Consider the following 25,502-nt stretch of genomic DNA (forward strand, 5'->3'; position numbering starts at 1 on the left):
ATCTAGCTTATTACAAGGCAGTGCAGCTACATCATACTCGAATTGTATTTTTGGAGCTAAATGTGATTTTGTAGCTTTTTTTCATGAATCACTTCTGAATTTTTGTCTTCTTTTTGCATTCTTACTTGCTGCAGGTATGACTAAAAGAATTCTTACTTGCTGCAGGTATGACTTAGTAAAAGGCAATGTCTGCTTTTACTTTCTGCTGGATCTCTATCACATTTTTTCTTGGATCATTTATTTGAGGTGAGATCCTGTCCCATACTCCAACTTTGGGATAGCAGCGTCGGTGTGAGAAGAAAATGAGAGAGAGGGTTTTGGGCATCGGCTAGATGAAGGACTTTAAGTTGTAAATTAATAAAGTTTAAGAACTTAAAATGTAAAAAAGAAAAACTAACATTCACACAGAAACCCTCGTTCCTTAAATCTCAACCCTTCATTTAAAAGTTGATAACGTGGCCAAATCATAGCCGTCGGCAGCAGCAGGCAGTTGCTGCCGCAAATAAAAATCCCACTAACCCCGCTGTTTAATTTCAGTCCCAACTAATTAAATTGTAATCTCGGAAATCTTTAATTAGACAGCTGAATTTTTGACATATTCTCTCTCTCTCTGTATTTCAACTGTGTTTTCCTTATTACTCAAGTCCAAAAGGAGTCGATCATATCTTTTGCAAGTAAACCATCTAGACCCTCTAAATTGGCGGCTTCTTAAGTCTTTGTAATTGAACAATAAAGTCTACACATTTTGCAATAAAATTACGGTTTAACAACAATTCAAGAAGAAAGTAAAATTGCAATCGGATGATGCATCAATGGCTAATAAATTTATACACTAATTAAAGAATATAATAGAACCAATGGCAGATCCATTATTCTATTTATTTTATTTTATTTTATTGTTTCTATGGATCAAAAGAATTTTTTTACTTTTTAGTGTCACCTCCAATTTCTCTACAATACAACACTACGTACCACCCTTTTTCAATATGTGCATCAATCAACACTGTTACCGTACATACAAGAAAGAACCCCTTCCTCCCCCCTTCCAAAATGAGATGAATTTTTCCCAAGAAAATTAAAATTAAACAAACAAAATGCAAATGCTCATCTAACCAATAAAGTCTGGGCGGAGCTCTGGATTCATGAATGGCGAATGGCAAATGGCAGATGCTGCTGCTACTGCTACTGGTGAGTCCTTTGTAATGTAGTTCCGATGGTCTTGAGCTCAAACCTCTTGACAGACGCAGCAACTCGTCTCATGGTGTCATCAAGGACATAGGGAGTGCCCTCGAATGTGAGGTCCGTGGCATTGACGAACCGTCGGCATGGCTCACGGCGCTCGGCAATGGTGCCATGATAGTGGAAGTATTTGATGCGTTGATCCGTTTTGTGCTGTGTTTTTCCAGCCACATTCTGCGACATGTGCACCCCCGTCGCATAGACATTGCGTGGTTGTATTGCGTATTTCCTATCTCTCCTCACTCCTCTCTTCACATCCCTGTACACTAGCTTCTCGAATCCCCATTTCCTGCAATAAGCAATATATATAGCTAGCATATTAATATTAGGGAAGGGTTGTCTGACATTTGTCATATATATATATATATATATATATATGAACTCAGTAACAACAACGACAAAGCTTCATTAGGTAGGGGTGGTAGCTAGGTACCTGCTGAGGAGGGTGTTTCCATAATCGGCAGTAAGACAAAGCTTATTTGACATGGGCATCTGTTCGATGGTGAACTGTGTGTAGTCGGAAAGCGAGTCCAGAACCGACTTAATGGTGGTTTTAGGGGGCATATAGAGAAACTCGTCCACGTCAAAGAAAAACATCCACTTGGCCATGAACTTGTATCGATGTAGGCAATCGTTCACAATCAGAAATTGATTGTGATAGTAGCCATCAAACCTCTCCTGCTCTCTGATATCCTGCAATGTCACATACCCTTTTTCCATCCATGGCTTCAGAACCTCCAAAACCCCCGGATGAACCCCTCCGGCGTCGTGAATGACGAAATGGGACCTAGGTCCGAACAGCCTCACATGGTAGGCCATCCACTCCCTCATCCTCTGTGGGCTCAGATTACCATACAGAGACGACCCGCAATAGAGATAATCGTAAGCAGGCGGAGATGTGAACATGGAGCTGTTGAAGCTGCCGGGAGCTTCTCTTAGCGCTTCGATTTCTTCGGTCTCATTGATGTCTCGATCTCCGCCACCATTGGTGGAAGCAAGCAGGATCAGACGTCCGCCGGAGCCGTCGGCGCCCACGGGCTCGGCGAAGGTGCAGTTGACGACGACGACGGTATAGACGCGACCGTAGCCCCAATCGGGAAGGATCTTGTAACCGGTTGTGGAAATGGCTTTGTTTTCGGGTCGATCCTGATCGGGAAGCCATCGGCACTCGTATCGAGGTTTGCCGTAGACATGTAGGGGCTTGGATGCGAGGGCGATGACGGCGAAGGTGTTGAGGCCCCCTCTGTAAGTAGCCATGTGGATGAAGGAGTAAGCAGCAGCTCCGTACGGGTTGAAAGCTCGCTTGATGATTCCTCCGTCGACGACCTGATCTTGTTTTAGTGGCTGCTGTGGCTGTGGAAGAGGAACAGACGCAGATGAAGTAGTATTAGTATTATTAATGGTGGTAGCAAAAGACGAAGAAGGAAGGTGGTGAGGGGGGGAGAGCGGAAAGTCTGGAGAGACAGAAACGTAGATCAGATGCAGAGAGGGAGGAGAAACGAGAAGGGATAAACTGAAGAAGGACGGCCAGAGAAGAAAGGAAGAGAAGAGTAGTGAGCATGAGTTTGAACTCGGTGGCGCAGTTCCATACAACAGTACCGACAAACATGCTCTTTTCCTTATTGTCTTTCTCCTTCTCATTCGCCATTGACATGTAGAAATTAAGCTGCAGCAGCAGCAGCAGCAGCTAGAGTGAATGAATCCAGAAGAGCAAAGACCAAAGGAAACAACAGAACAGAATCTATCTATTAATCGATCAGCCTTTGTTTGTTGTCTGAGTTTTAGTACTTGGAGATCGAGTTGAAAGAGTTGGGGTTCGGTTGGGGGCGGCCTCGCTCTGATTCGTGTTTTCTATGAAAAGAAAAGGAGATTGATCGGGATTTGATTTGAGGAAAGTAATCGTGAAGAGACTGTCGGATCCGTTCTCGGAGGGGGGAGGGGGGATCTGGAGCAGAGTCGCTAGCTGGGCCTCGATCGGTTAAGAACAAGAAAGAAAGAATGAATGAAAAGCGACAAAGAGTAGAGATCGAGATCGAGATCGAAGGGGAAGGAACAGCCGAACAGGAAGGTAGAGAGAGAGAGGAGCCTGAGAGTAGTTAGCTTAGGTAGGCTAGGTGTTGTCGTAGTAGTAGTAGTAGCAGTAGCCTGAGCCTGGCTGTCAGGTAGTGATTGGTCAGGTAACAACGTCTCTCCATGTGCTGAGCCTGAGTCCTGAGTCCTGAGACCATCATATCATATAATCCATGATTGAGGACCATGACGACGTTGGGTTGGGCAGGCTGTAATCGAGTTTCTTTTTGTTTGTTTAATAATGAATTAATCTGCTCTTAAGTTGGGTCTTAATTGTCCCCCACCGGGAGGGAGTAGCTGGGCCGGTAGAGGCCCGCCAGTAGATTAAAAAAATCGCAGTAAAAAACCATAAAGAGATCGAAAGGGAAGGGGCCAAGGGGGCTTCCCCCTCCAATTTCCCTCCCTCCCTCCCTCCAGTAGGGCCTCCCTCCCTCATTCCGGAATATATGGTTGCGTTGTTGCATACTTGCATCTTCCTGCATCTTGTGTCTCTCTGTCTGTCTGTCTGTCTGTCTGTAGCTTGTGCTTAATAATTACTTATTCTTTTGTTCCTCCAATAGAATTTTGCTTTCAGACCACCACGAATCTGTCAGATCGAGACGACGGTGATAACTAGTATAATCAATCGTTAATCGCACATACATAAATACATGACAAATTAAACGCGGTTTGTTTTGTTTTGTCAATTCTTCTTCTTCTTAAAATCATATCATAGGCTTCATAGCTCATACGGGTAAATAAAATGTACGTAATTAATTAAAAGCACATCCAACATAAATAACATAGTAAGTAAGTAAATAGGTTAGTTAGTTGGACTATATAGGAGGAGCCCACTGCCATTCGATCATTATTATTTCTCCACGGTCAGCCATCCCCAATTTTGTTAACTCATAATAATTAATGTAAATCCGTATGATCTAATCTATGGTTGGACTTTAGAGGAGATCAATAGTGGATGCATCATGCATGGAACGAGAATCCAGGTTGGATTTCATCATTGCATTATTTGTTTTTACCAATAAAGGGAAATTGGATTTTCTTTTCCTGAATCTAATCTAGTCCTGGCCTCCTGGGTAGGAAAATGAAAAGGGAATGAAAATTGGACTGATGACATAAGAGGAGGAGAGGAGAGACGACGAGACGAGACGAAGGAAACATAACATATCCATCCTTCCTAGCTTCCCTCCGCGTGGCGTGCCGCTGTAGAGAAACACAAACACACGCATCCCAAATTCCCATATGAAAATGATTTATTTTATTATTATTATTATTTTTTTTTTGGGGTACGAATTAATATGTATGAAAATGAATAAGTTGGAGATTCTAGTAGTAGACACTCTCACTCTCATGGTCTCATCTCATCTTTCGGGCTTTCGGTCCGACGCTGGTTTTCTTACCTGTAACACCGCGGATTCACATTATGTCTGCGACTGCGAGGAGGCAGCGAGGGTGAGTCTACCAATGGCGAAATTTGGGCAAGTGGGGTCCACGACCACGGCTGGTAAATGGTGATTGGTGATCCCCATTGATTTGATTTGTGGAAGCTAGCTAGCTAGCCTCCTCAACCTCAAGGCTCAACAGCCTACCCCTGAAGGAAGGAAGGAAGGAAGGGGAAGATCAAGGAAGGTCCTCGTCGTTTACATCTCTAGGCTCTAGCTCCGACGTGTTTTCATTTTTGACTCTCTCCTCTTCCGAAGAGACAGAATTCAACTAATAATGCCCAATAAGTCTTGGAATATTCTAGTCCGAGGCATGGTATGGAGTATGGACTATGGAGAGAGGCATATCAAGCTCTATCAACAAGTATAAATTGCATGTCTCCTCAGGGGTATGAATGTGGAAGAAAAGTGTGCTAGGTGTGGGGAGTTAGAATCTACCAAGCATATTTTCTTTCACTGCACTTTTGCAAGAGCAGTATGGATGGGTTCGAACCTAGGTCTGAGATTCAATGGTCAAATAGATTATTCCATAGCTATGTGGATAGCAGACTGGAGCAAGTATAAAACAGAAGACAAAAATAACTATAAGTTCCTGGAAGCTCAAATCGGTTTTATAAGTTGGTATTTATGGAGAGCTCGAAACATGCTTTTGTTTGCCACCAACAAATGGCTTCCTCAAGAAGTGATTCAGCTGGCTTCAAAGGCTGCAGTAGAGTTCATCGAGGAGCAGAATAGTATCAACAACACACCAGTAAATCATTTCAGCTTGGTTCATGGTCAATATATGAGAAATCAGTCTCATCTTTAGAGTAATCAAGGTGAGTTTCTAGCCTGGAGTCTACATGGAATAGGAATACTCAAAATAAACTCTAATGCAGCACTGAGAAAGGATAAAAAAGCTAGTGGAATTGGATTTGTTGTAAGGGACTGGCGCGGTGATCTTCTAATAGCAAGATCGATTCCTATGCTTTTTGGAGAAGCTGATGCTGGCGAGGCACTGGGTATCAAGCAGAGCTTATGGACTGCTATTGGGGAAGGTTGGCTTCATATCACCATTGAATCAAACTGTCTGACTGTGATCAATTTGCTTCTACATCCAGCTCTGCCTATCCCCCCTAGGCTGATGAATGTAGTTGTTGATATTCGTAGGTTGGCTAGTGCCCCCATTTCATGTGAGTTTCATTTTGTTTCAAGGGAGGCTAACACTGTAGCCCATTCCTTGGCACAGGAGAACCTGACATGTGAGAATCCGTTGGATTGGCCGTTATCCACTCAGTGGCTGAGGACCTGTTCCTCAGCTTGCTGTTGTTTCTCGTTTAAGTTAATAAAATGTTTCAACAAAAAAAAAAAAAGGGCATATCTTTCCTTTCCTATTTCTCCAGTTTGTTTTCAATTTTCATCCATTCATAATAAATAATAATAATAATAATAATTATTATTATTATTTGATAGATTTAAAATGCTACCACCGTAAAATAAAAAATAAAAAATTAGGAACAAAATAAACTAAAATAAATTTATACCCATCATCATTCATCAGTCATGTTATTTAGAGGAAATTCGGTGTTACTGTCTCAGAATGTTTTTGTTTTTTTCTTCTTCTTTTCTTCCTCTTTTGAAGTAAACAACAAATTAATACATACATAGAGAATATTCATTTATTAATTCATGATACATTAATGATGCTTAGACCCTAACAGGTTTCAGTGTTTCACGACCCTGTAAGGGCAGCCTGTAAATATAATAAATTCACAAACCATAAGAGAATTAGAATTAGAAGAAGCTGGAGTGCACCGCCCCTGTTTATGTCCCAAAAGTTCCCAGGAAAGCTCAAAACACAGGAACCAGATTACCGCCCGCACATGGCGTGGACAAAGAAAGACACCTCCCCCGGGGCCTCGGCACATGCTCATTCACTATTCTTCTTAGTATATAACTCTATAACCACCAAGTGCCAAGTGGGATGGGGATCTCACTCGCTGCTTATGATTTTTCAACAACACTGATTTTTTTAATTGAAATTGCTTGGTGTTGTGCAGCATTTGTAACTATCTGCGCATTAATTAATTGTACAACACTGAAGTTGAGTTCTTGTTGACTAAAGAGTGGTTCAGTCTTTGTGGGAAAATAAAAATAAAAAAAAGTTCTCTGACGAGTTAGTAAACATTATAGAATTTTATTAATCAGATAAGGAGGCCCATGTCCAGAACGTGGTGATGCAGGTGGATAGTTTAAATTTGGTGGACCTCTTGGTAGATGTACAAGCCCAAGGCCCATCCAAATTTTCTTCTATCCTCCAGGGCGTTAGCAAACGCGTGGCTCATTGATTCTTTTTCTTTTTCATTTATACCTATGGACAGAATGCGATTGCTCACCCCTTAGGCCTTAGCCCTTAGCCCTGTGCCCCTGTCCTTGCCAGGCATGATGGACTTTCACTCCATAGATTTTGGAGCTTTGTAACCAAAATCTTCTAGCTTTTGCCTTTGAAGGAAATAACATTTTCATCATCAACGGTTGCTTGATTGGTAATGACCAAATCAATACCTTTTATTGAAAAGGTTATCGATCCGACTATTGCTAATGACATATGTAATATTCTCGTGGAACTTATATATTATAAAAATTACCATAGAAATGACGTTTCAAAAGAAAAAACAAAAAACAAATTGAGTAACGGTAAAGCCGTAAAGGTCTCACTAATACCAAGGATAATTCAAAGGGCAGGGGTGACGTTGAAATTTTTCATAACTTAAAAGGCATTGGTGTTAAATGAAACAATTTTAGAGAATGGTATTCAGAGTTTTTTGGCATTCTATGTATAAGAAATCTGTTGAATCCCCTGTCTTGCAATAGAACTCATCACCTTTCATGGCTTCTTGAATCTTAGTGGCTAAGATTCTTCTTTTCTTTATCTCCTCCATTCATGGTGACCTTGTTCTTTGGAAGTTGATTGTAGCTATCCTACCGAAGCCTCATCTTACAACATTCATCTCTTCTTCATTTGCTTTTATTCTTTTCCAAACAACATACATCCTAGCCCTTAATCCTTGTGAAAACAATATTTGTTATTCATCCTCCCCGTCTCCGGTGACTTAATCCATTGAACTCATTTTCGCCTCAACATCTCCTAGTGGTTTGATTGGAATTGCCAAACCATACGGTAAGTGGAATAACGGTTTTTCCTCTTTACATTATTTTGTATAGATAGCATTCTTATTGTGCATTATGCACAATTAGGGGGGACAAGGTTGTTTTCGGGTGGGGGGGGGGGGGGGGGGGGTGGATGAGTGGGTCAAGGTTCTTTAATGCTTTTGGTGTAATGTTTGGTGGTGGCCTATTGGGAGCCTAGGTCACCTTTTCATCAAGAGAGATGTATGTGCTTTCTTAACTTTTATCCACCACACGATTAGAGTGGAGCTTATTTCAAATACATTGGGGGTCTCTGATTCATTGTTAGTACTCAAAGGTAAGCTCTATTCTTATCGTTTAGTAAAAACGTCAGGAGAGCGCATACCTTTTACCTTACAAGAAAATCATCCAAACTTCCCTATTAGGGCGGTTCATGTTTATTTGAAGAATAAACTTTGTAGCATGATAGTTTCTACATTTTGTACTTTGAGTTACTCATATATCTAATTTTAAAATTTAGCTTTTGCTTGCTACCACTCTACTACTATAGAATCTTTTGGTTAGCCAGACGTTTATAGACATCATGTCCTTTTGACTATAGCCTCTGGTCGGAGACCACTCTGTAGTTTTCTTTGCGCTGAACACTCGATTCAAATCTCAAATAAATTGGCAGGATATATAGCTCACCCTAAGCGAGTTATTATTTTCGATGCTGGACTTCCATTGGTGGCGGGGCGATAACAATGCTCTGTACAATAGGAGGCATTTGATAACTCTCTCACGAAGTTTTTTTTTTGAAAAAAACCAGTTCGTTTTTATTATATAAAATCCCACTTAAAAAACAACTTTTACAAAATATTTCAGACTCGTTTTTCCGTACCAGAAATAAAAATTCAAACTTAACAGAAAAATGAAGAAATATTTGATTTTCAGCAAAGTATTACATTTTAAGGCTGTAATATTCTCCACTTAAAAGAGAAAAAAATCGAATTTCATCCCATTTTATTTTTAGTAATAAAACTGCTTCATAAAAAAAACTATGAAAGAAACAACCTGTAGGTAAAAAATCCACGGAGAGGAACGGGCCAAACAGTCAAACTGAGCAAAAATATCTAGGCTCATTTTTACAAAATATCTCAGACTTGTTTTTTCAGGGTTCTAATCCTCTGCCGTCATCCAGCAACCGCTCCAGATGTCCGCCATGTGTCATTTAAAATATTTGAACCGTTGAAGGTTTCTGGAGTTTTCCTCGGTTAAAAGCATTCGATTCAGATAGATGAACCGTCATTAATTAAGAAAAAAAAAAAGAAAACTCAAAACCAATCTGGGTCGTCTTCTTTGTTCGGTGTCTAAGAAAGTTTACATTCAATGCAGTCCTCAGGATTCTGCGATCAAAACCAGGTAGCAGAGGCAGGGGATAAGTTCCTCCAACGATGAAAAACGACTGCAACAGGAAATATGTGAGAAAGAAGTTAAAATCGATTGCTATGAAGATGAAAGAAGGATTTTCATATCAGTAGCTATGAAGATAAAAGAAGGATTTTCAGATCAGTAGGGCATGGTGGCACCTCCAAAGGACCTCGTCCAATGCTCTCTGATGTATCAATGCCGCAAATGATGTGAAGTCTCTGCCCTTCCCCAGTGTTCAACATGTAGAAGGTAGAACCAGCTGGGATTATATAAATGTCTCCCATCTTCAATTGCCTTTCCACCAATTCATCTTTTTGTATCTTTCCTATCTTCACCTCACTTGCATCAGACTAATTTGCAGAAATTAACAAGAACTGTTCTATTCCAATTACAGAGAGAGAGGTGAAAAAGAAGGAAATGGTTTACATACCTTACAGCAGTAACAGAATGCCAGTGCCTTTGATCCTACCCATTATTTTCTCTACCTCTCTCTCTCTGTGTTGGGTTCTATCGCCAAAACCGAATGCTTAAATGGGTTCATGCATGGTGATGAGTGTCGATTTTCCGATCATCTCTATCTGAGACCAGATAAAAGATAGAAGATGATGAATTCATGTTGAGAGAGAAAGAAAGGAAGCATGTTGAGAGAGAGAGAGAAAGGGAGGAAAACATGGATTTCACGGAACACAGAAGACGATGCAGGATGGTTTTGAGTTTTTTTTTTTTTTTTTTTTTTTTAAATTTATATTTTTATAATTAATAATCCGGTTTGGTTTGATTTATCGGTTCATCTATTTGAACCGCATTCTTTGTAATCGGTTTAATGGGAAAATCAAGAAAACTCCATAAACTTTCAACGGTTCTGATATTTTAAATGACACATGGCGGCCATCTGGAGCGACCATGCTACTTTGATGGCCGCAGAAAGATTTTTTTTTGGTAAGAGAATTTTATTGAAACAGGCAAGAAGGACTAATGACGTCCTGATGGCCGCAGAGGATTAGAATCCTGTTTTTCAATACCAGAAACAAAAATTCAATTCGTTTTTTATTTATAAGCTCACTTGAAAAACAAATTTTATGAAACATTTCAAGCTTAACATGTTTTTCTGTACTAGAAACAAATTGGGTCAAAAGTGTGCCCGATAAAAATGCCCTAACCACCCATCTCGTGGCTTCTCGCGCTAGAAGAGGGACTCGAACTACTTCTCTGCAACTCAAAGCTGTGGTCGTCTTCCACCTCCAGGTTTCTCTCTGTCTCTCGTATTGTTCTGCTCATTCGGTCTCACCCAAGAATCGTTAATCTCATTTTTACAATTCCTTTTCGAAGTCTAAATCTCATCCGCCCATTCCATCATTGCAACTTGAGGCGAGATATTGTGTGTTTTGATCGTTTTTCACTTCACCAGAGGTAAGACTTCAAACATGCATCCTCTAAGTTATGTGTCTTTATCCTTGTCATGAATTTCTGGCTTGCTACAGATAATGGATTTTTGGTAATCTGCTGCTTTTCGTTTCATTGCACAAACACTAAACATGAATTTTGATTAATGAAAGACGTTTTCCTGCTTGTTTATTGTTTGCCGTTGAAGATTTTTGTCTTGTGTATGATCAACCCTGGTGGGGTCACTGTTGACCGTTCCTTGCTTCCTCTGTTCCTTTCTTTTTTTCCTGGGACTGTTGTTATCCAGTCTCAGGGGGAGAGCTTGCTGTTCCTGTTTTAATGTTCCAGTCTCCACTAGTCAGGCATGCCAGAAGGTAGGGCCCCGTAAAGATTGCTTGAATAGAAGCGTGCTCAGGCCAATCATCTGAAATGCACACAATGTGGTTGTCAAATTGTCTCACAAAGAGAAAAATATGCTCCTGTGTGTGCTATCAAGGCTACCTTTTATGGCTTCTGTCCGTAGAACAATAGGTAGATGGAGTGTCAATTTGTCTCCGGTAGTAGCCCATTGTCAGCTCACTGATAAGAAATTTCCTGGTCATGGGTACACCGAAGAGTTACCAACTACTGCTTTCCAATGCTTTATTCTAATCATGGGAGAATATGAAACACAAGAGATAAAATCAAAGAAAAACTTGATTACAATCGATACCTGGTTGTGGTAAATCCAAATATGTGAATTTAATGTTGCATTGGTACCATTTGTACATGTCCAAATTGTAATCGACAAATTCAATGTTGACGATTCACTTGCTCCTGTATAAAATAGATACAAGATCAAATTCACTAAAACCATTTGCTGAAGTAAATCAAATCCTCTGTAACTAGAGAAACAAATATCCTAAACAACAAGGGACTTAAAAAAAATGAAATTCATCCAATAAACTATTGGTGTATTGGCTTCATACCTCCTTTGCAGAAACTATGAAAGTGACGCAAAGGTAAGCATCCCATGAAACAACAGGTTCTACTCTCTGATTTATCCATATCTGTCCTGATTTTCAAAATCAAGAGTAATTGATATAAACTGCGTATGTAAAACCTATGAAGTTTTCCCTCCTCAAAGTATGTCAAATCACCCAACTGTATTATGTTGACCGTTTCTTTCTTCCTCTATTCTTCTTTTTCAAGGTCAGTTCTGCTTCCTCTTTCGCTGTCATTATTTTATTCATTCTCCTATTCTTCTTCGTCTTCCTCCCTTTTTAACTGTGATTATCTTCCTTTCATCTTTCTTCTCCATTGTTGTAGGTTCTTTTTCTTCCCCCTCTTCCTTTTTGTTTTCTTTATATCTTGCCTTCCATTGTCATCTACTTTTTGCCTCTCTTGTCTTCTTTGAGTTTTGGATTTATCTACATGTAGCTTGTTGTGGTACTGAAATCAGCCCTGATTTGGATCAAATCTCTCACATCTCTCATGTTGTCTCCCTAAATGCTTTGGGTATATTCATCACTCTAAGAGACACCTATATTTTGGAGCTTGAGTTTGGAACACCAACTGAGATGAGAGTTATAAATCAACCCTTGGTTATGGGAAACAGTTACTGATTTATTGGTTGGTTCTTCGTTTGGTGTAAGATGTCCATGGGAAGGTCAGCAATGGCATTGATTTGAAGCCTAAGGTGAGGGGCTGATGTGAGTGCAAGCCCCTCTATTAGTTGGGCGGGTACCATTCCTGTGTGAGGGGAAATATAGTCTGCTTTTTGCTTACAATTAAGCCAACTTTTGTTTTAAATGAAAGAAGTTACCCTCTCTTTCTTGCTTTCTTCTTTTGTCATATATCATCTCTTCCAAGTTTCTTTGCCAACTAAATACGGTTGTGTCTTTGGTTGTTTTCTTCCGCCAAGTGTCCCTTTGAAAAATCAGGTTGATTACTGGATTGTCATCACCTCCTTATGGTTGTATGGGCCATATTTCTTTGGATGGACTGTTGCTGATTTACCTAACAAGTCAGCGCTCCTGGTTCCAACTATCGTTCAGGGTTTTTTTTAGCTACTTCTGAATGCTGTTGCAGCATTTTTGGCTTCATTTTTTTCTATTTATTTGCTAATTTCTTTTCCCTATTTTCTCTTAAACCATTGGATTTGACTTGTAATTTGCACGTTGTTTAAGCCTATTTAGATACAGACTGTTTCACACATTGTTGGTGATGTGACAATACTTGGAGTTTTGTTCATTAAATTTTTCAATAAACACAGGTGTTGAAAATGAGGACCCTTATCTGATAATTACTGTCTGTTAGAATTTGGGCTGTGAAATGAAAGTTTTACTGGTATGCTTTCAATTATTATGATGAGTCATGGAGTCCACTACCATATGCGTACTTCCTTGAGGGAATACAGGACAGAGGCGAAATCTGTGATTGACAGAAAAATCTAATGCTTTACTGGGTGATGGGTGTTTTTTTTCTTCTTTTTAATTCCTTCTCTTAGAGAGACACTTTCTCCGGCTAATTTGATAAGGGGAGGATATTCTTAGGTGAAATGTTTTAGGAGCTAAGGATCCGTGACCACCAAATAAGTAAATGAAACCCCTTAACTGAGTCAGAGAAACCATATCTTTCTGTTCACGGATTGATAGTTCTTGAGTGAATGGATCACGGTATGTTTTGGCAGCATCCTTGGGTTACCTATGAGGGCAAACACTATGAATGATCAAATGAAAGGTGTGTCTTACCTATAGAAGCAAAGAGCCTCATGCCTTTTGCTTTTTGATATGGTTTTGCCAGGACAAGGCTATTCTAATGGGGTTCCCAAAAAGCCACTGTTTTCCCAAACCATGTCATGTGTTTGGCTCCAGCAACAGAGTTTGTTGTTGTGATTAGATGATTTGTGGAATTTCTACAACCCCCCCCCCCCCCCCCCCCCCAAAAAAAAAAAAAAAAAAAAAACCAAAAAAAACAAGAAAAAGAAAAAGAAAAGATGATTTTTGAAATTGCTTTTGGAATAGAATTTGAGAGTAGAAGCAATTGATACGATTTAATAGGAGATATAGCGTTACATGACCTAGGCATTCTGCTTTAGCATCACTTCATGCCTAGCATTTACTGCATCACTTCAGTTAATGGTACATTTTTGAAACCCTACATTTCTGAATTACTATTAAGCTTCCTAATGGATATATCAGATCAGAAATACTGGACCCTGGTTTATAACAGAACACGGCAATAAAGGCATTCATTTTTTAAATTTTGAGACCTACCCATGGTAGAAAACTTCGCTCAATTTAAAGACCTAACCATAGTAGAAGATCTCGCTCTCGAGCGAGATCTCGCTACCTTGAAAAACCAAGATCTCGACCATCTCAGCGAGATCTCGGTTGAGATATAAATTTTTTTTTTGTATCAACTTGGTGGCCAATCTCAGTAAATTTTAGGGTCCCAATTGGGTTGAAACTTGATATTTAGCTTATTTAAGGCTTTTGAACACATTGGTGGCCTTGTATTTGTCAGAAAACAACCCTATGTGCGATTTCTAAGTCTACCCATATTGTGAAGTCGAAATGTTGTAGGATTAGGGATTGCAAGGTTATACAACATGTAGTATAGAACCTTTAAGACATATAAAAACAAGTGTATCAAATGCATCAAGTAACATAAATGTTATCAAAATTCCATCCATATGAGTATCACAATTTAAATTTTCAAGAATAGAATAATAAAATTATACAACCATTAGAAGTTCTATATAAGTCATAAAATCATAAGTTCATAAGACAAGCAGAGAATGAGTGATCTTCCTTCGATGTTGTTGATGTGCTAAGAGTAGTTGCAACTTGCAAGTGAAAATCCAACCTAAATCCACAAAAAAAGGCAAAAATTGAGAGTTCTAGCAAGATCTAGGGCGAGATATGGCGAAATCTCGAGTGAGATATCCCAACTCTCTGCTCTCGACTTCCATCTCGTCTCGCCTATGTGAAAAAACGAGATATCTCGTGAGATCTCCCACCATGGACCCAACTTGTGTGTTTTTTAGGTGAGTCCTTAGCTCAATGGAAAAGCTCCTGTAAATTATCCATGGCATGATGGTTCGATTACATCAAGATTTAAAAGCTAAGTAGTGAGCTAGAACAAACTTTTATAAGGTGATCCAAAAGCAAATCTAATTGAAAATGATGTAGAAGTCTTTTAACTGTAAGGTGAATTGGAACAAATTATTATAGTTGAACTACATTAGTAATTATCAAAATGTAATGGACATTTATGGCATGACAGATACTGATTTAAAGTTTATAATGACCATTTTCATAAATTTGGTTACAACTTACAGATCTGTTTCAAGAAACAGATTTTATCAAACGCCTAATAATTCTGAAAATGCTTCTAGAAATAAGTTTTGTCAATGCCTATAAAATTGTTTCTAGTGTTTCTAGAAGCAGAAATTGTAGGTGGATTGTCGAATGGGTCCATGATTGTTCATCTAAAGCTACCAAGGGGTGGTTTGACGGTAGCCCAGTTGTTAGTTATTAACAAAGGAAGCTAGACCAGCTCAGTGTTGGGATGAATTATCTCAGCCAGTCCAAGCTTACCCTAGGTTTGACATGTTGGACAGGGCTCAACTGATCTTGGGCTTCAAGATCCTAACCTTTACTCAGCCCACAGGCTCCAAGCTCAACTATGGCCTTGAAATTTTGAGTGGCTTGTGGGCAGCCTCAAACTTGGGCTTGCTAAGGATATCTGTATTTCATATTTTGAAATGCCAATCCAACTTTAGAGTGGATTTTTTCTTTTTGTGGAGAAAAGTAGCTTTTTAATGAAGAAGTGAATAGCTGGATTACAATCTATAATATTTTATGCCATTTGATAGGTCATGCAGGCATCCAACTAAGAAATCAGCACTCGATTTAAGTTCTTGGACATTGTGGACAAAGGTGCATTTTCTAAATTGCTTGGCCTAGTCCCTGATTTCATTCACTACGTCCAGTATATACCAAGTTATTCGATAACTTCCATTCACTGTGTGGATAAAATGTCTCCAAATCACAATGAATCTGAATGTGTGTGAGATGAATTTCTTAGTGTTACACGCCCAAACTAAGATGGCCCAGAACAACTCGACATTCACAATGTCAATGTCATTCATTCTCCCTGCAATCCCAAAAAGGGGACGCCCTGCATGATTTGACCATGTCCCTCCCCCTCTTGGGACTTGTCACAGTTCACTTGCCCATCCATATGGGGATTTTGGCCATTGGAGCACCTTCACAAGCTTAACCTTCCTGGAATTAAAGCTGGTTTAGAATCTCAATTGTACCTAGTCGGTAATTTATGTTCAATATGCCTTTCCAAGCGTTTTATTGAAAACATTTTCTGGCACATTTTTCTGTATATAAACAGTAAAAGGATGCCTTCTGTATATGCCTGTATTACACTAGAGTTAAATGCGAATTAAATGCTTTTGAGACTTTTAATAAGGGTATCTTTTGTGAAAATACAAAAGACATGATGACGAATGTAATTTCTGTTCATCACTAACTCAAGCTTCCAAGTTCGAACCCTAGCTTCTGTCCTTGCAAGGCGACTCCTCTTCCTCATCTTCCCCATCTCTGGTGAACCAGTCCATCTTCTCTGTCTCAGTTGCAGCAGTTCATATTGTCTCTATCTTCTCCAGTTGGGCTCTCTTGGTGGTAGGATTGTGAGAAGCAGAGCAGTTAATGGAAGTTCAGATAAATAAATCTCAGAATCTAATGGATGATTTTAGGTTGCTATTGTTCATGGCTTCAGAGTGAAGAAATTGTTAAATTATAAGGTTTGTAATGAAACTAGAATGTTTTAGGGTTAACTTGTTCTTCTCAGCTTACTATTTGGTATGATCCATGAGTACCTACTCTACCAGAGTTCGTATTCTTGTTGATTGAGGAATTGTTTTCATTCTGTTGGCTAACCAAAGATTGAGGGTTTCTGGAATTAAAATTTCGAGTTTTCTTTGATTTTCTTAGTATAATCTCCTTGGTTGTGTAACTCCTTCACTAGCTGTAATACGTGCTCATGTCTTTCTGATATTAGTTAATGGATGAAAGAGAAACTTTACAGTCCATACGTTAGTAATCACTTGAATTTACAACAATTTGGTTTACTTACTGGCTACCAAAAGCATCTCCGTCTTTCACATGGCTTGTACCAGAAATTAGCAGGTCCAATCCAAATCGTAAAACCTATGCATTGTTTGGCTGAAATCTAAGACAAAACTATGAGTCAATCATATTAGGGAGAGATAATCAGTCTATGGGGAAACCCAAATGGTTAAAATTGAGGAAGGTTAGGACCTGGCCAGGTACATAAACTTATCCATTATATAGCAAAAATTTCATGGTTGTGGAATTTGGGAGAGATTTTTTAGATTTCAGTTTTTTATTTATAATGTTAAAATCATCAGATGTACTATTTTTCATTTATTCTATCTCAAAGCTTTATCATTGAACTTGTAAACAACAGTCATTAAGTCATGTCATCAAATTAACTCTTAGAAGCTAGATATTTCCATGCTTAGTCATGTTTGAAGGCCATATTTCCCAAGATTATATTAAGTCACCTCATTACTGCTCTTGAGGATATCTTAGCTGACTCTTGTAATGACTTACCTACTTAGTTTTCATCTTCCTTTTCTTATTGAGTTTGTGACGCATCAAATTTCTTCATTGATGGCTCAGGAAAGACAGGAATCTTCTGGATCATCATCCTTGCATGCTTTGTTTGTGTTTGTGTAGCTCCTAGCTGCTTTTCTTTTAGAAACATGGAACAAGCTGGGCCCCTTTTCTGACTGATAACCATACACCTCAAAGCAATTGGTCATTGTTGTACAAGCTTACTGTAGTCACTAGTGCGAAAATTCTGTTCTCTGTAATGGAAACGATCAAAGCAGTAGGGATTTCTGCTGATGTTTTATCAAGATGTAGACTTCATATATTTTTTTCTTCTAATGCCTCCCTGGACAGTAATTCTTCTATAGAGGCAAAGCAACTGTATTTTTGCGACCGTGGTTGGTCTCTCATGAGACCAAGTTCTTCTTATCCTGTTTGAAGCACATGTAAACTGCATTTTTACAAATCTGATGGTCTCTGATGAAACCGAGTTCTTGTATCCTGTTTGAAACATGTATGTTTTATTCTGCATTTGTATAACCTTCTTCTTTGTACTCGTCTCCTCCATTCAGAGAAAGGGAAAAAAACAATTTAAAGGAAGTACAAGAATGATTTTGGTCATTGGAAATGTGGAACTCTAATCCTAATCTGTTGTTATATGTTTGGTGGATTTATGTCCTGCTGTGGTCACTCTTTAGTTGAGATGGGAATTTTAATTCTCAACCTAAGGTATTGCCAGAGTTACAGAGTTGGCTTTTGTTAATTCCTAAACCTCTTTGGTGACTGTTAAATTATTTTGAGCTAATTCTAGCTATATATTTTACCATTTGTAAATTGCTTTACCTTAATTGCTGTCATACAGAATTCAGAGAACATCTGACAGGAAAAAGAGAACATGCCTTCCCTACAAACTGCTTTGCCTCCTGAGCTTGCTAACAACGTGATACGGGTTGGTATAATCTCTCTCTCTCTCCCCCCCCCCTTTCCCCCCATCATCTAACCATTTTCTAACTTTTGCATTTATTGACAAGTGTGCCATAATTACAATATCCTCGCTCTTTAACTTTTCAACTAACTTGCTTCTGCCATAATTTTGTTAAAAATCTGGAACTATGTTATTCTTGTAGCTCTACCGTGAATGCCTCAGAAGAGCTCGCTTCATTGGTCACCGGGTATGCATTTCAACTGTGTTTGTATGCCTTCCTTTTAAAATTTTAATTGAATTTCTCTTAGTTAGATTGGTTATTTCTTCTTAGATAAAAAAACTCCATTCATTTTCAGAAGATTTGGGCCACTCTCTTATGTTTACACATGCATGACACACCTTAATTTTGTCTTGCAGTTTTTGCAAGACACAGGATTTAGACATTCAAATTTAAGACTTCCGTTATTTCTTCTTCCCTGCTTTAGATAAGTATTGGCATCCAGATGATCTTGACCTTGAAGGCCTGCCTATTGGTTTACTGAAAAATTAAGCATACACTCTGGATTTGCAGTATCCGTTTCTGTGCTTTCGCTTCTTCCTGCTCAATGGATCTGCTGTATTTGTTGGGACCCCCCCCCCTTTTCAACTGTTTCTTTCATGTTGTGAGAGGACTTGGCCATGCATTGGAAGTGCTTGGTTTATGGATTTTCCCTGCTTGTATAATAAGAAGACCTCCATTATTGTTTTCTTTAGTTAGAGCAAGATTAAGCTGGAACTTACGATTTTCTTTTTATTTATTTTGGATATTTTAATTATCTTATTGGTTTTATGTTCTATTTATGCAGCAACATAACACAGAGCTTGTTGTTGATATGGTAAGGCAGCAGTTCAGAAAGCATATGCATGAGAGAGATCCAGAAAAAATTCAGAAATTGAAGGATGAGTGAGTTTAGTTGGAACTTGCTGTGATCCTTTTTATGCTTTTTAGGTTGAGAGCATGGGAGTTTGCTAAACCCTGCACTGTTGCATTGAATCAAGTCAAAACTGTTAAGCTTCAAATGTAGGGTGTAGAAAGCTAGAGTGAGAAAGAATTGGAAATGAAAAAAAATCCTGTGCTCTTGATAGGATTGTTGTCTGATTTTTCATCTCCCTTGAGATGGTTGTGCTTTTCTCTTTCTCTCTCTTTCTCTTTCTAGTTGGGTTAATGACTGGACATTGGAACCTAACAATATTTGCTTCTTTGACTACAGTGCTGCAAGAGGACTTATAAATCACATTCTTTATGAATCAGAGAAGATGAGTGGTCGCAAATTCAGCAAGAGCTCTTAGTATTCTTCTAAACGACTCGTTGTCTTGTGTTTGTGTTTCATTTGGTTATCCTGACACCACCACGAAAGGTGGGAGGAAAATAATGGTGTGTGCTTTGGTTTGGTCCCGTTGTAGCTTTGCTGTTTTATTACAAGTGTTGATGAATTTGGACGGAGATTCAAGTTCACATGAGTTGAGAACTATCAAAACAGCAACATGAAATGGTGAGGGAATGTGAAACTAGAATGTTTGCTTTTTTAAGTGTAGCAGGTTTGGACTGGGCGTCGAGCATATTATCAGAAATGTTCACTATACCAGTTGGGAAACCTTGGCCCATCTGTCTAACCGCACTTTTATTTCATGTTATGTTTTTTAGGGTTGCCTGATGTTTAGTTTTGTAATATCCCTTTTAACTCTCAAGAATTTCCTGGAAGGGTTTATTCTCAGGGATTCACAACAGGTAGCCCTTCTCTTCTTGTGGTCTACGAGGGGGTGGTTATGTTGCTGTACTGTTTCTTTTAATAATCTAGGCACTTTCTTATGAATCACGCTTCAAGGTTTTGGAACACTCAAAAGATGATGTGGATTGTGGATGGACGACTCGAAACTGTATGAAACACAGCTTTTCTGAAGATGGGGGATGTTTTAGAAAATAAGAGAAAGGAGTGCACGAGCAGAGAGTCTTCTACACAGTATTATGTGTTTCGGTTGGGTATGGATGAGCAATAAAAAGAAAAAAAAAAAGTAAAGACTAAAAAGGAGAAGGTAGAAGGTCTGGTCAATGGCATTTGGGGTCCGTGATGGATGGTTCTGCTCCACAAGCACCACAAGGCCCACAACTGCCCACAAGGTAGTGATAAAATAAAATATCGGATTTTTATAATTTAATTTTTTGTTGTTGTATTATTTGTCCCATGCTCTGCTCCGATGTGGTATGAATCTGAGACTGACTGGGGGCAGGCAGGCCAGTAAGGATCCAGATCCTTGCGTCCAGGTCTTGGTGCATTGAGTCCATCCAATCGCTGGATGGATGACATCTGGACGCACAGAAAATTAGATTTCTTGAAATGAAATACCATGGGCATGAATATTCATAATCAATCTCATGTGGAGCGGGAATCTGGATCATCATTCCCGCAGTCGGGGAGCATTCTGTGTTTTTTGATGGTTTTACCACCACAAAATCAGTGGACCATACAGCTGAAAAATATTTAAAAAAAAAAAAAAAACCTCCAGTCATCCACCCGTGGGTTACTGTATTAAAAGTGATCCCCCGAGAGGATCATAGATCCGGACTCGTGGAGCGTTGGGTCCCTGAAGAAGAAGTGATCCCCGAGAGGATCATAGATCCGGACTCCTGGAGCGGATTCGAAGAGATAAGTGTGAGGGCAATTGGACTTGATCGCACACCATATCATTATGATTGATTGATATTATGTACATCATATTCCCTGAATCTTGAAGGGAGGTTGGGAAACTGACAGTGATCGTTGAAAAGACTGGTGTGTTTTTGTTTTACCCTTTCGATTCAGTCGTTGCTTTACTTCATATCTGTTTTTAAGTTTTCCTACGTCATCGTTCCATTATGATTTATGAATTTTTTTGTTTTTTGGGGGTAGGATTGTGAATTACTCTTTTAAGTTGAAGATAGATTTTATAAAATCAGTAGCTGTCTTGTCTAACGAATTATGCCACCTTGAAATCGGACTGATTTGACTTTGTTATTGCAGATCCACTACTGCAATTAGTTGGCTCAAGATGACGCCTAATAAGTAGTATCATAGCTTGGTTGATAGCTGTGTAAATTAAAATAGAAAGTACCTCAAGTGCTATGATTAAGCTTAATGGATCAAATTGGTTGATTTGGAAGCCTATAACAGAAGATCTATTATTTTGTAGAGATTTATATGAATTTATTGAAGGTAATATTAATCGACCATCAGAGATATCTAAAGCTGAGTGGACCAAATTAAACAAGAAAACTATTGCCAAGATCCGATAGTGGTTGGACATTAGTGTTTTCCATCATGTTGCGAATGAGACATCGACGGAAGAACTTTGGAAAAAGTTAACGAATTTCTATGAAAGGAAAATAGCTGGGAATAAAGCTTTTCTGATGAGAAAGCTTGTTAACATGAAGTTGAAGGAAAATGCTTCAGATATTGAACATTTGAATGAATATCAAAGCATAATGAATCAGTTAAACACAATGAGGTTGAAGCTTGAAGATGAGTTGCAAGCTTTATTATTATTGAGTTCCTTACCAGATTCTTGAGAGACTTTGGTTGTATAAATTAGCAATTCTGCTCCAGAGGGTAAACTATCATTGAGCATCGTTATCAGTGCATTGTTGAATGAAGAGACAAGAAGAAAGTCCATGGGTTCAAATGATGCACAAGCACTTGTCACAGAGAACAGGGGAAGGAGCAAAGACAAGTTCAACAAAGGTCGTGATAAAGCCAGGAGTCGTGGTAAATCAAAAGATAGATCAAAATCTAGAGAAAAATTCAAGTGTTATCATTGTGGCAAAGAAGGGCATATGAAAAGAAATTGCAGAATTTGGAAAAGAGAGCAAAGTGAAGAGAACAGTCAGAAGAAAGATGATGATAATAACACCGCCTCTATAGCATCTGATGATGCTTTAGTTCTTCTTCCTTTTGGTGATGACCAATGTTTGCATGTGTCGATCACCAAGGTTGAGTGGATTATTGATACAGGAGCTTCTTATCATGCTACTCCTATTAGGGAGTCCTTCACTAAATACAAAGCAGGAGACTTTGGAACTGTGAAGATGGAGAACACTAGTGGTTGCAATATTGTGGGTATTGGTGATATATGTATAGTGACAAACATGGGCTACACACTCACTTTGGAAGATGTACGTCATATTCCTGATTTGCGTCTCAATTTGATCTCGGGGATTGCCTTGGATAGAAAAGGATTTGAAAGTACCCTCAGTAATGAAAAATGGAAGCTCACCAAAGGGTCATTGATGGTTGCTAGAGGAGATGTCTGTTGCTCTTTGTACAAGACAATAGTGAAAATATGTGAAGGTGGATTAAATGCAATACATGATGATTCCTTACCTGATCTATGGCATAGGAGACTGGGTCACATGAGTGACAAAGGGCTGCAAGTTCTGGCAAAGAAGTCATTGATTCTTCTTGCCAAATGTATGTTTTTGAATCCTTGTGATTATTGTTTATTTGGCAAACAACATAGAATTTCATTTCAAAAGCATTATGGTAGGAAGTCAAATTTATTAGAATTGGTACATTCTGATATTTGTGGTCCATTTGAGGTTCCATCGTCAGGAGGTAATAGATGTTTTATTACTTTCATTGATGATGCATCACGAAAGGTGTGGTTGTTTTTGTTGAAATCCAAAGACCAAGCACTCAATTATTTTCAGCAGTTTCATGTCATGGCTGAAAAAGAAACAGAAAAATCTTTGAAGTGTCTCCGCAGTGATAATGGAGGAGAGTACACATCAAAAGAGTTCAAGAGCTATTGTTCTAAGTATGGCATCAGACATGAGAAAACAATTCCTGGAACCCCTCAACACAATGGGGTAGCAAAGAGATACAACCGGACCATTGTCGAGAAAGTAAGATGCATGTTGAAAATGACTATGTTGCTAAAAGCATTTTGGAGAGAAGCAGCCAACACTGCTTGTTATCTGATGAACAGGTCTCTATCAGCTCCTTTAGAGTCTGATATTACAGAAAGGGTATGGAGAGGGAATGATGCCTCCTACTCTCATCTGAAGGTGTTTGGTTGCAAGACATTTGCACATATACCAAATGAGCAAAGATCAAAGCTTGATGAAAGGCGGTTCCTTGCATATTCTTGGGATATGGAAATGAAGAGTTTGGATACAGATTATGGGATCCAGAAAAGAAGGTTTTCAGAAGTAGAGATGTAATATTTCGTGAAGCTGAAAATATTACACACTTTGAGAAGTCTGAGAAGCCTACTCATGTTGAGAATGTTATGTTTGATCCCACATCCGTTCTAGGAGGAGAACCTGCTCATGAAGAACAGGTTGATCTTAATGATCCAGAGATTGTGATAGATGATTCTATGGATCATGAGGATATTGAGCAGGGGGAGCAACCCCCACAAGAAGAGGTTGTAGAATCTCAAGTGAAGCAGTCCACAAGAGAGCATAGACCAACACAAAAGTATCCTAGTTGTGAGTATATTCATCTTACTGATGAGGGGGAGCCCGAAAGCTTTCAGGAAACAGTGATCCATAGTGATAAAATTAGTTGGATGAAAGCTATGCAAGAAGAGATGAGTTCCTTGCATAAAAACCATACTTATGAGTTGGTAACACTTCCTAAAGGCAGAAAAGCATTGAGGAACAAATGGGTATACAAGATAAAGAGAGATGCATCTGAGAAGCTAATGAAGCACAAGGCTCGTTTGGTGGTGAAAAGGTTCGGACAGAAGAAGGGCATTGACTTTGATGAGATTTTATCTCCAGTAGTAAAATTGACATCCATTCGAGTCATTTTGGGTTTAGTAGCTAGCATGGATCTTGAGCTTGAGCAGTTAAATGTGAAAACTGCATTTCTTCATGGTGACTTAAATGAAGAAATTTATATGATGCAACCAGAAGGGTTTGAAGTCAAATGGAAGGAGCACTTGGTATGCAAGTTAAAGAGGAGTCTTTATGGACTAAAGCAGGCAACAAGGCAGTAGTACAAGAAGTTTGACTCACTTATGGTGGCTATTGGGTATAAGAGGACTCAAGCAGATCATTGTGTATACTTCAGAAAATTTCTAGATGGTAATTTCACTATTCTTCTCCTTTATGTTGATGATATGTTGATCATTGGGCAAGATGCAAATATGATTAAGAAGTTGAAAGAACAGTTGTTCAAGTCCTTTGATATGAAGAACTTAGGGCAAGCTAGACAAATATTGGGCATGCAGATTGTTCGTGACAGGAAGGCTAGGAAGCTATGGTTGTTACAAGAAAAATATGTTGAACGGATGTTTAAAAGGTTCAACATGTAGGGTGTTAAGCCTGTAAGCACTCCTCTTGCCAGTCACTTTAAACTGAGTAAGCAGTCATGTTCATCTACCAGTCAAGAAAGAGAAGCATGCCAGGTATTCCTTAGTCTTCTGCAATTGGTAGTCTTATGTATGTTTGCACTAGACCAGACATTGCACAGGCAGTTAGTGTTGTGAGCAGGTTTCTTGATAATCCAGGGAGAGATCATTCGGAAACTGTGAAATGGATCTTCAGATATTTAAGAGGAAGTTCCAAATTGTGTTTATGTTTTGGAGGTTCAGATCCAGTCTTGGAAGGGTATACTGATTCTGACATGGCGGGTGACCTTGATTGTAGAAGTCAACTTTTGGGTATTTGTTTACTTTTGCAGGGGGAGCTGTCTCTTGGCAGTCCAAACTACAGAAATGTGTGGCTTTGTCTACAACTGAGGCTGAATACATCGTTGCTGCAAAACCAGGGAAATAAATGTTGTGGTTGAAAAGATTTCTCCAAGAATTGGGTTTGAAGCAAGACAAGTATGTGCTATACAGTGATAGTCAGAGTGCTATTGACTTGAGCAAGAACTCTACATATCACTCTCGCACAAAGCACATTGATGTGAGATATCATTGGTTGCATGATGTAATGGAAGATGAGTTGTTGAAGATTGTGAAAATTCACATTGATAAGAATGCCTCTGATATGTTAACAAAGATTGTTACTCGAGAGAAGTTTGAGGTGTGCAAGGAGCTTGCGCACATGGATTCCTAGTAAGGAGTCAAGTTGTGGTTTCCTCCCTCATGGGCACGGAGGGGGGAGATTTGTTGGGTCTGGCCCATGGCCCATTAAAGCCATGTGGGGCCCAGCTTTAAGTGAAGCAATAGGGTTTCAAAAGAAACCCTATTGCCCCCTCACTCTCCTATATATATATGGTTGCCGCATAAGAAAGATGAGAAAAAAGA

General features: G+C 39.1%; 2 protein-coding genes across 6 annotated transcripts; one reads left to right on the forward strand and one right to left on the reverse strand.

The window, feature by feature from the left end:
• Nucleotides 1-617: 617 nt before the first annotated feature.
• Nucleotides 618-3,500, reverse strand: LOC149026457 (galactan beta-1,4-galactosyltransferase GALS3-like). 2 transcript variants are annotated; one of them, XM_089146746.1, is made up of 3 exons: nucleotides 2,662-3,500; nucleotides 1,673-2,630; nucleotides 618-1,528 (listed from the first exon to the last, which is right to left on the reverse strand). In XM_089146746.1, exons 1-3 carry the CDS (start codon nucleotides 2,891-2,893, stop codon nucleotides 1,183-1,185), a joined length of 1,536 nt encoding a protein of 511 aa, XP_089002872.1. In that variant the 5' UTR covers nucleotides 2,894-3,500; the 3' UTR covers nucleotides 618-1,182. The 2 variants fall into 2 exon arrangements, with proteins under 2 accessions (XP_089002872.1, XP_089002871.1); XM_089146745.1 differs by having other exon boundaries at nucleotides 1,673-3,498.
• Nucleotides 3,501-10,383: 6,883 nt separating this feature from the next.
• EMB2786 (COMPLEX 1 LYR-like protein) lies at nucleotides 10,384-19,760 on the forward strand. Of its 4 annotated transcripts, none has more exons than XM_089146748.1 (6): nucleotides 10,384-10,532; nucleotides 10,617-10,697; nucleotides 18,189-18,254; nucleotides 18,433-18,477; nucleotides 19,076-19,173; nucleotides 19,481-19,760. In XM_089146748.1, exons 3-6 carry the CDS (start codon nucleotides 18,201-18,203, stop codon nucleotides 19,557-19,559), a joined length of 276 nt encoding a protein of 91 aa, XP_089002874.1. In that variant the 5' UTR covers nucleotides 10,384-10,532; nucleotides 10,617-10,697; nucleotides 18,189-18,200; the 3' UTR covers nucleotides 19,560-19,760. The 4 variants fall into 4 exon arrangements, with proteins under 4 accessions (XP_089002874.1, XP_089002875.1, XP_089002873.1 ...); XM_089146747.1 differs by having other exon boundaries at nucleotides 10,385-10,532; nucleotides 18,168-18,254; XM_089146750.1 differs by adding an exon at nucleotides 15,532-15,595 and having other exon boundaries at nucleotides 10,447-10,697.
• Nucleotides 19,761-25,502: the final 5,742 nt, after the last annotated feature.

The sequence above is a fragment of the Hakea prostrata genome, chromosome 2 (genome assembly GCF_041222555.1).
Source record: "Hakea prostrata isolate BN-2017 chromosome 2, UWA_Hpros_2, whole genome shotgun sequence".
Classification (NCBI taxonomy): Eukaryota; Viridiplantae; Streptophyta; class Magnoliopsida; order Proteales; family Proteaceae; genus Hakea; species Hakea prostrata.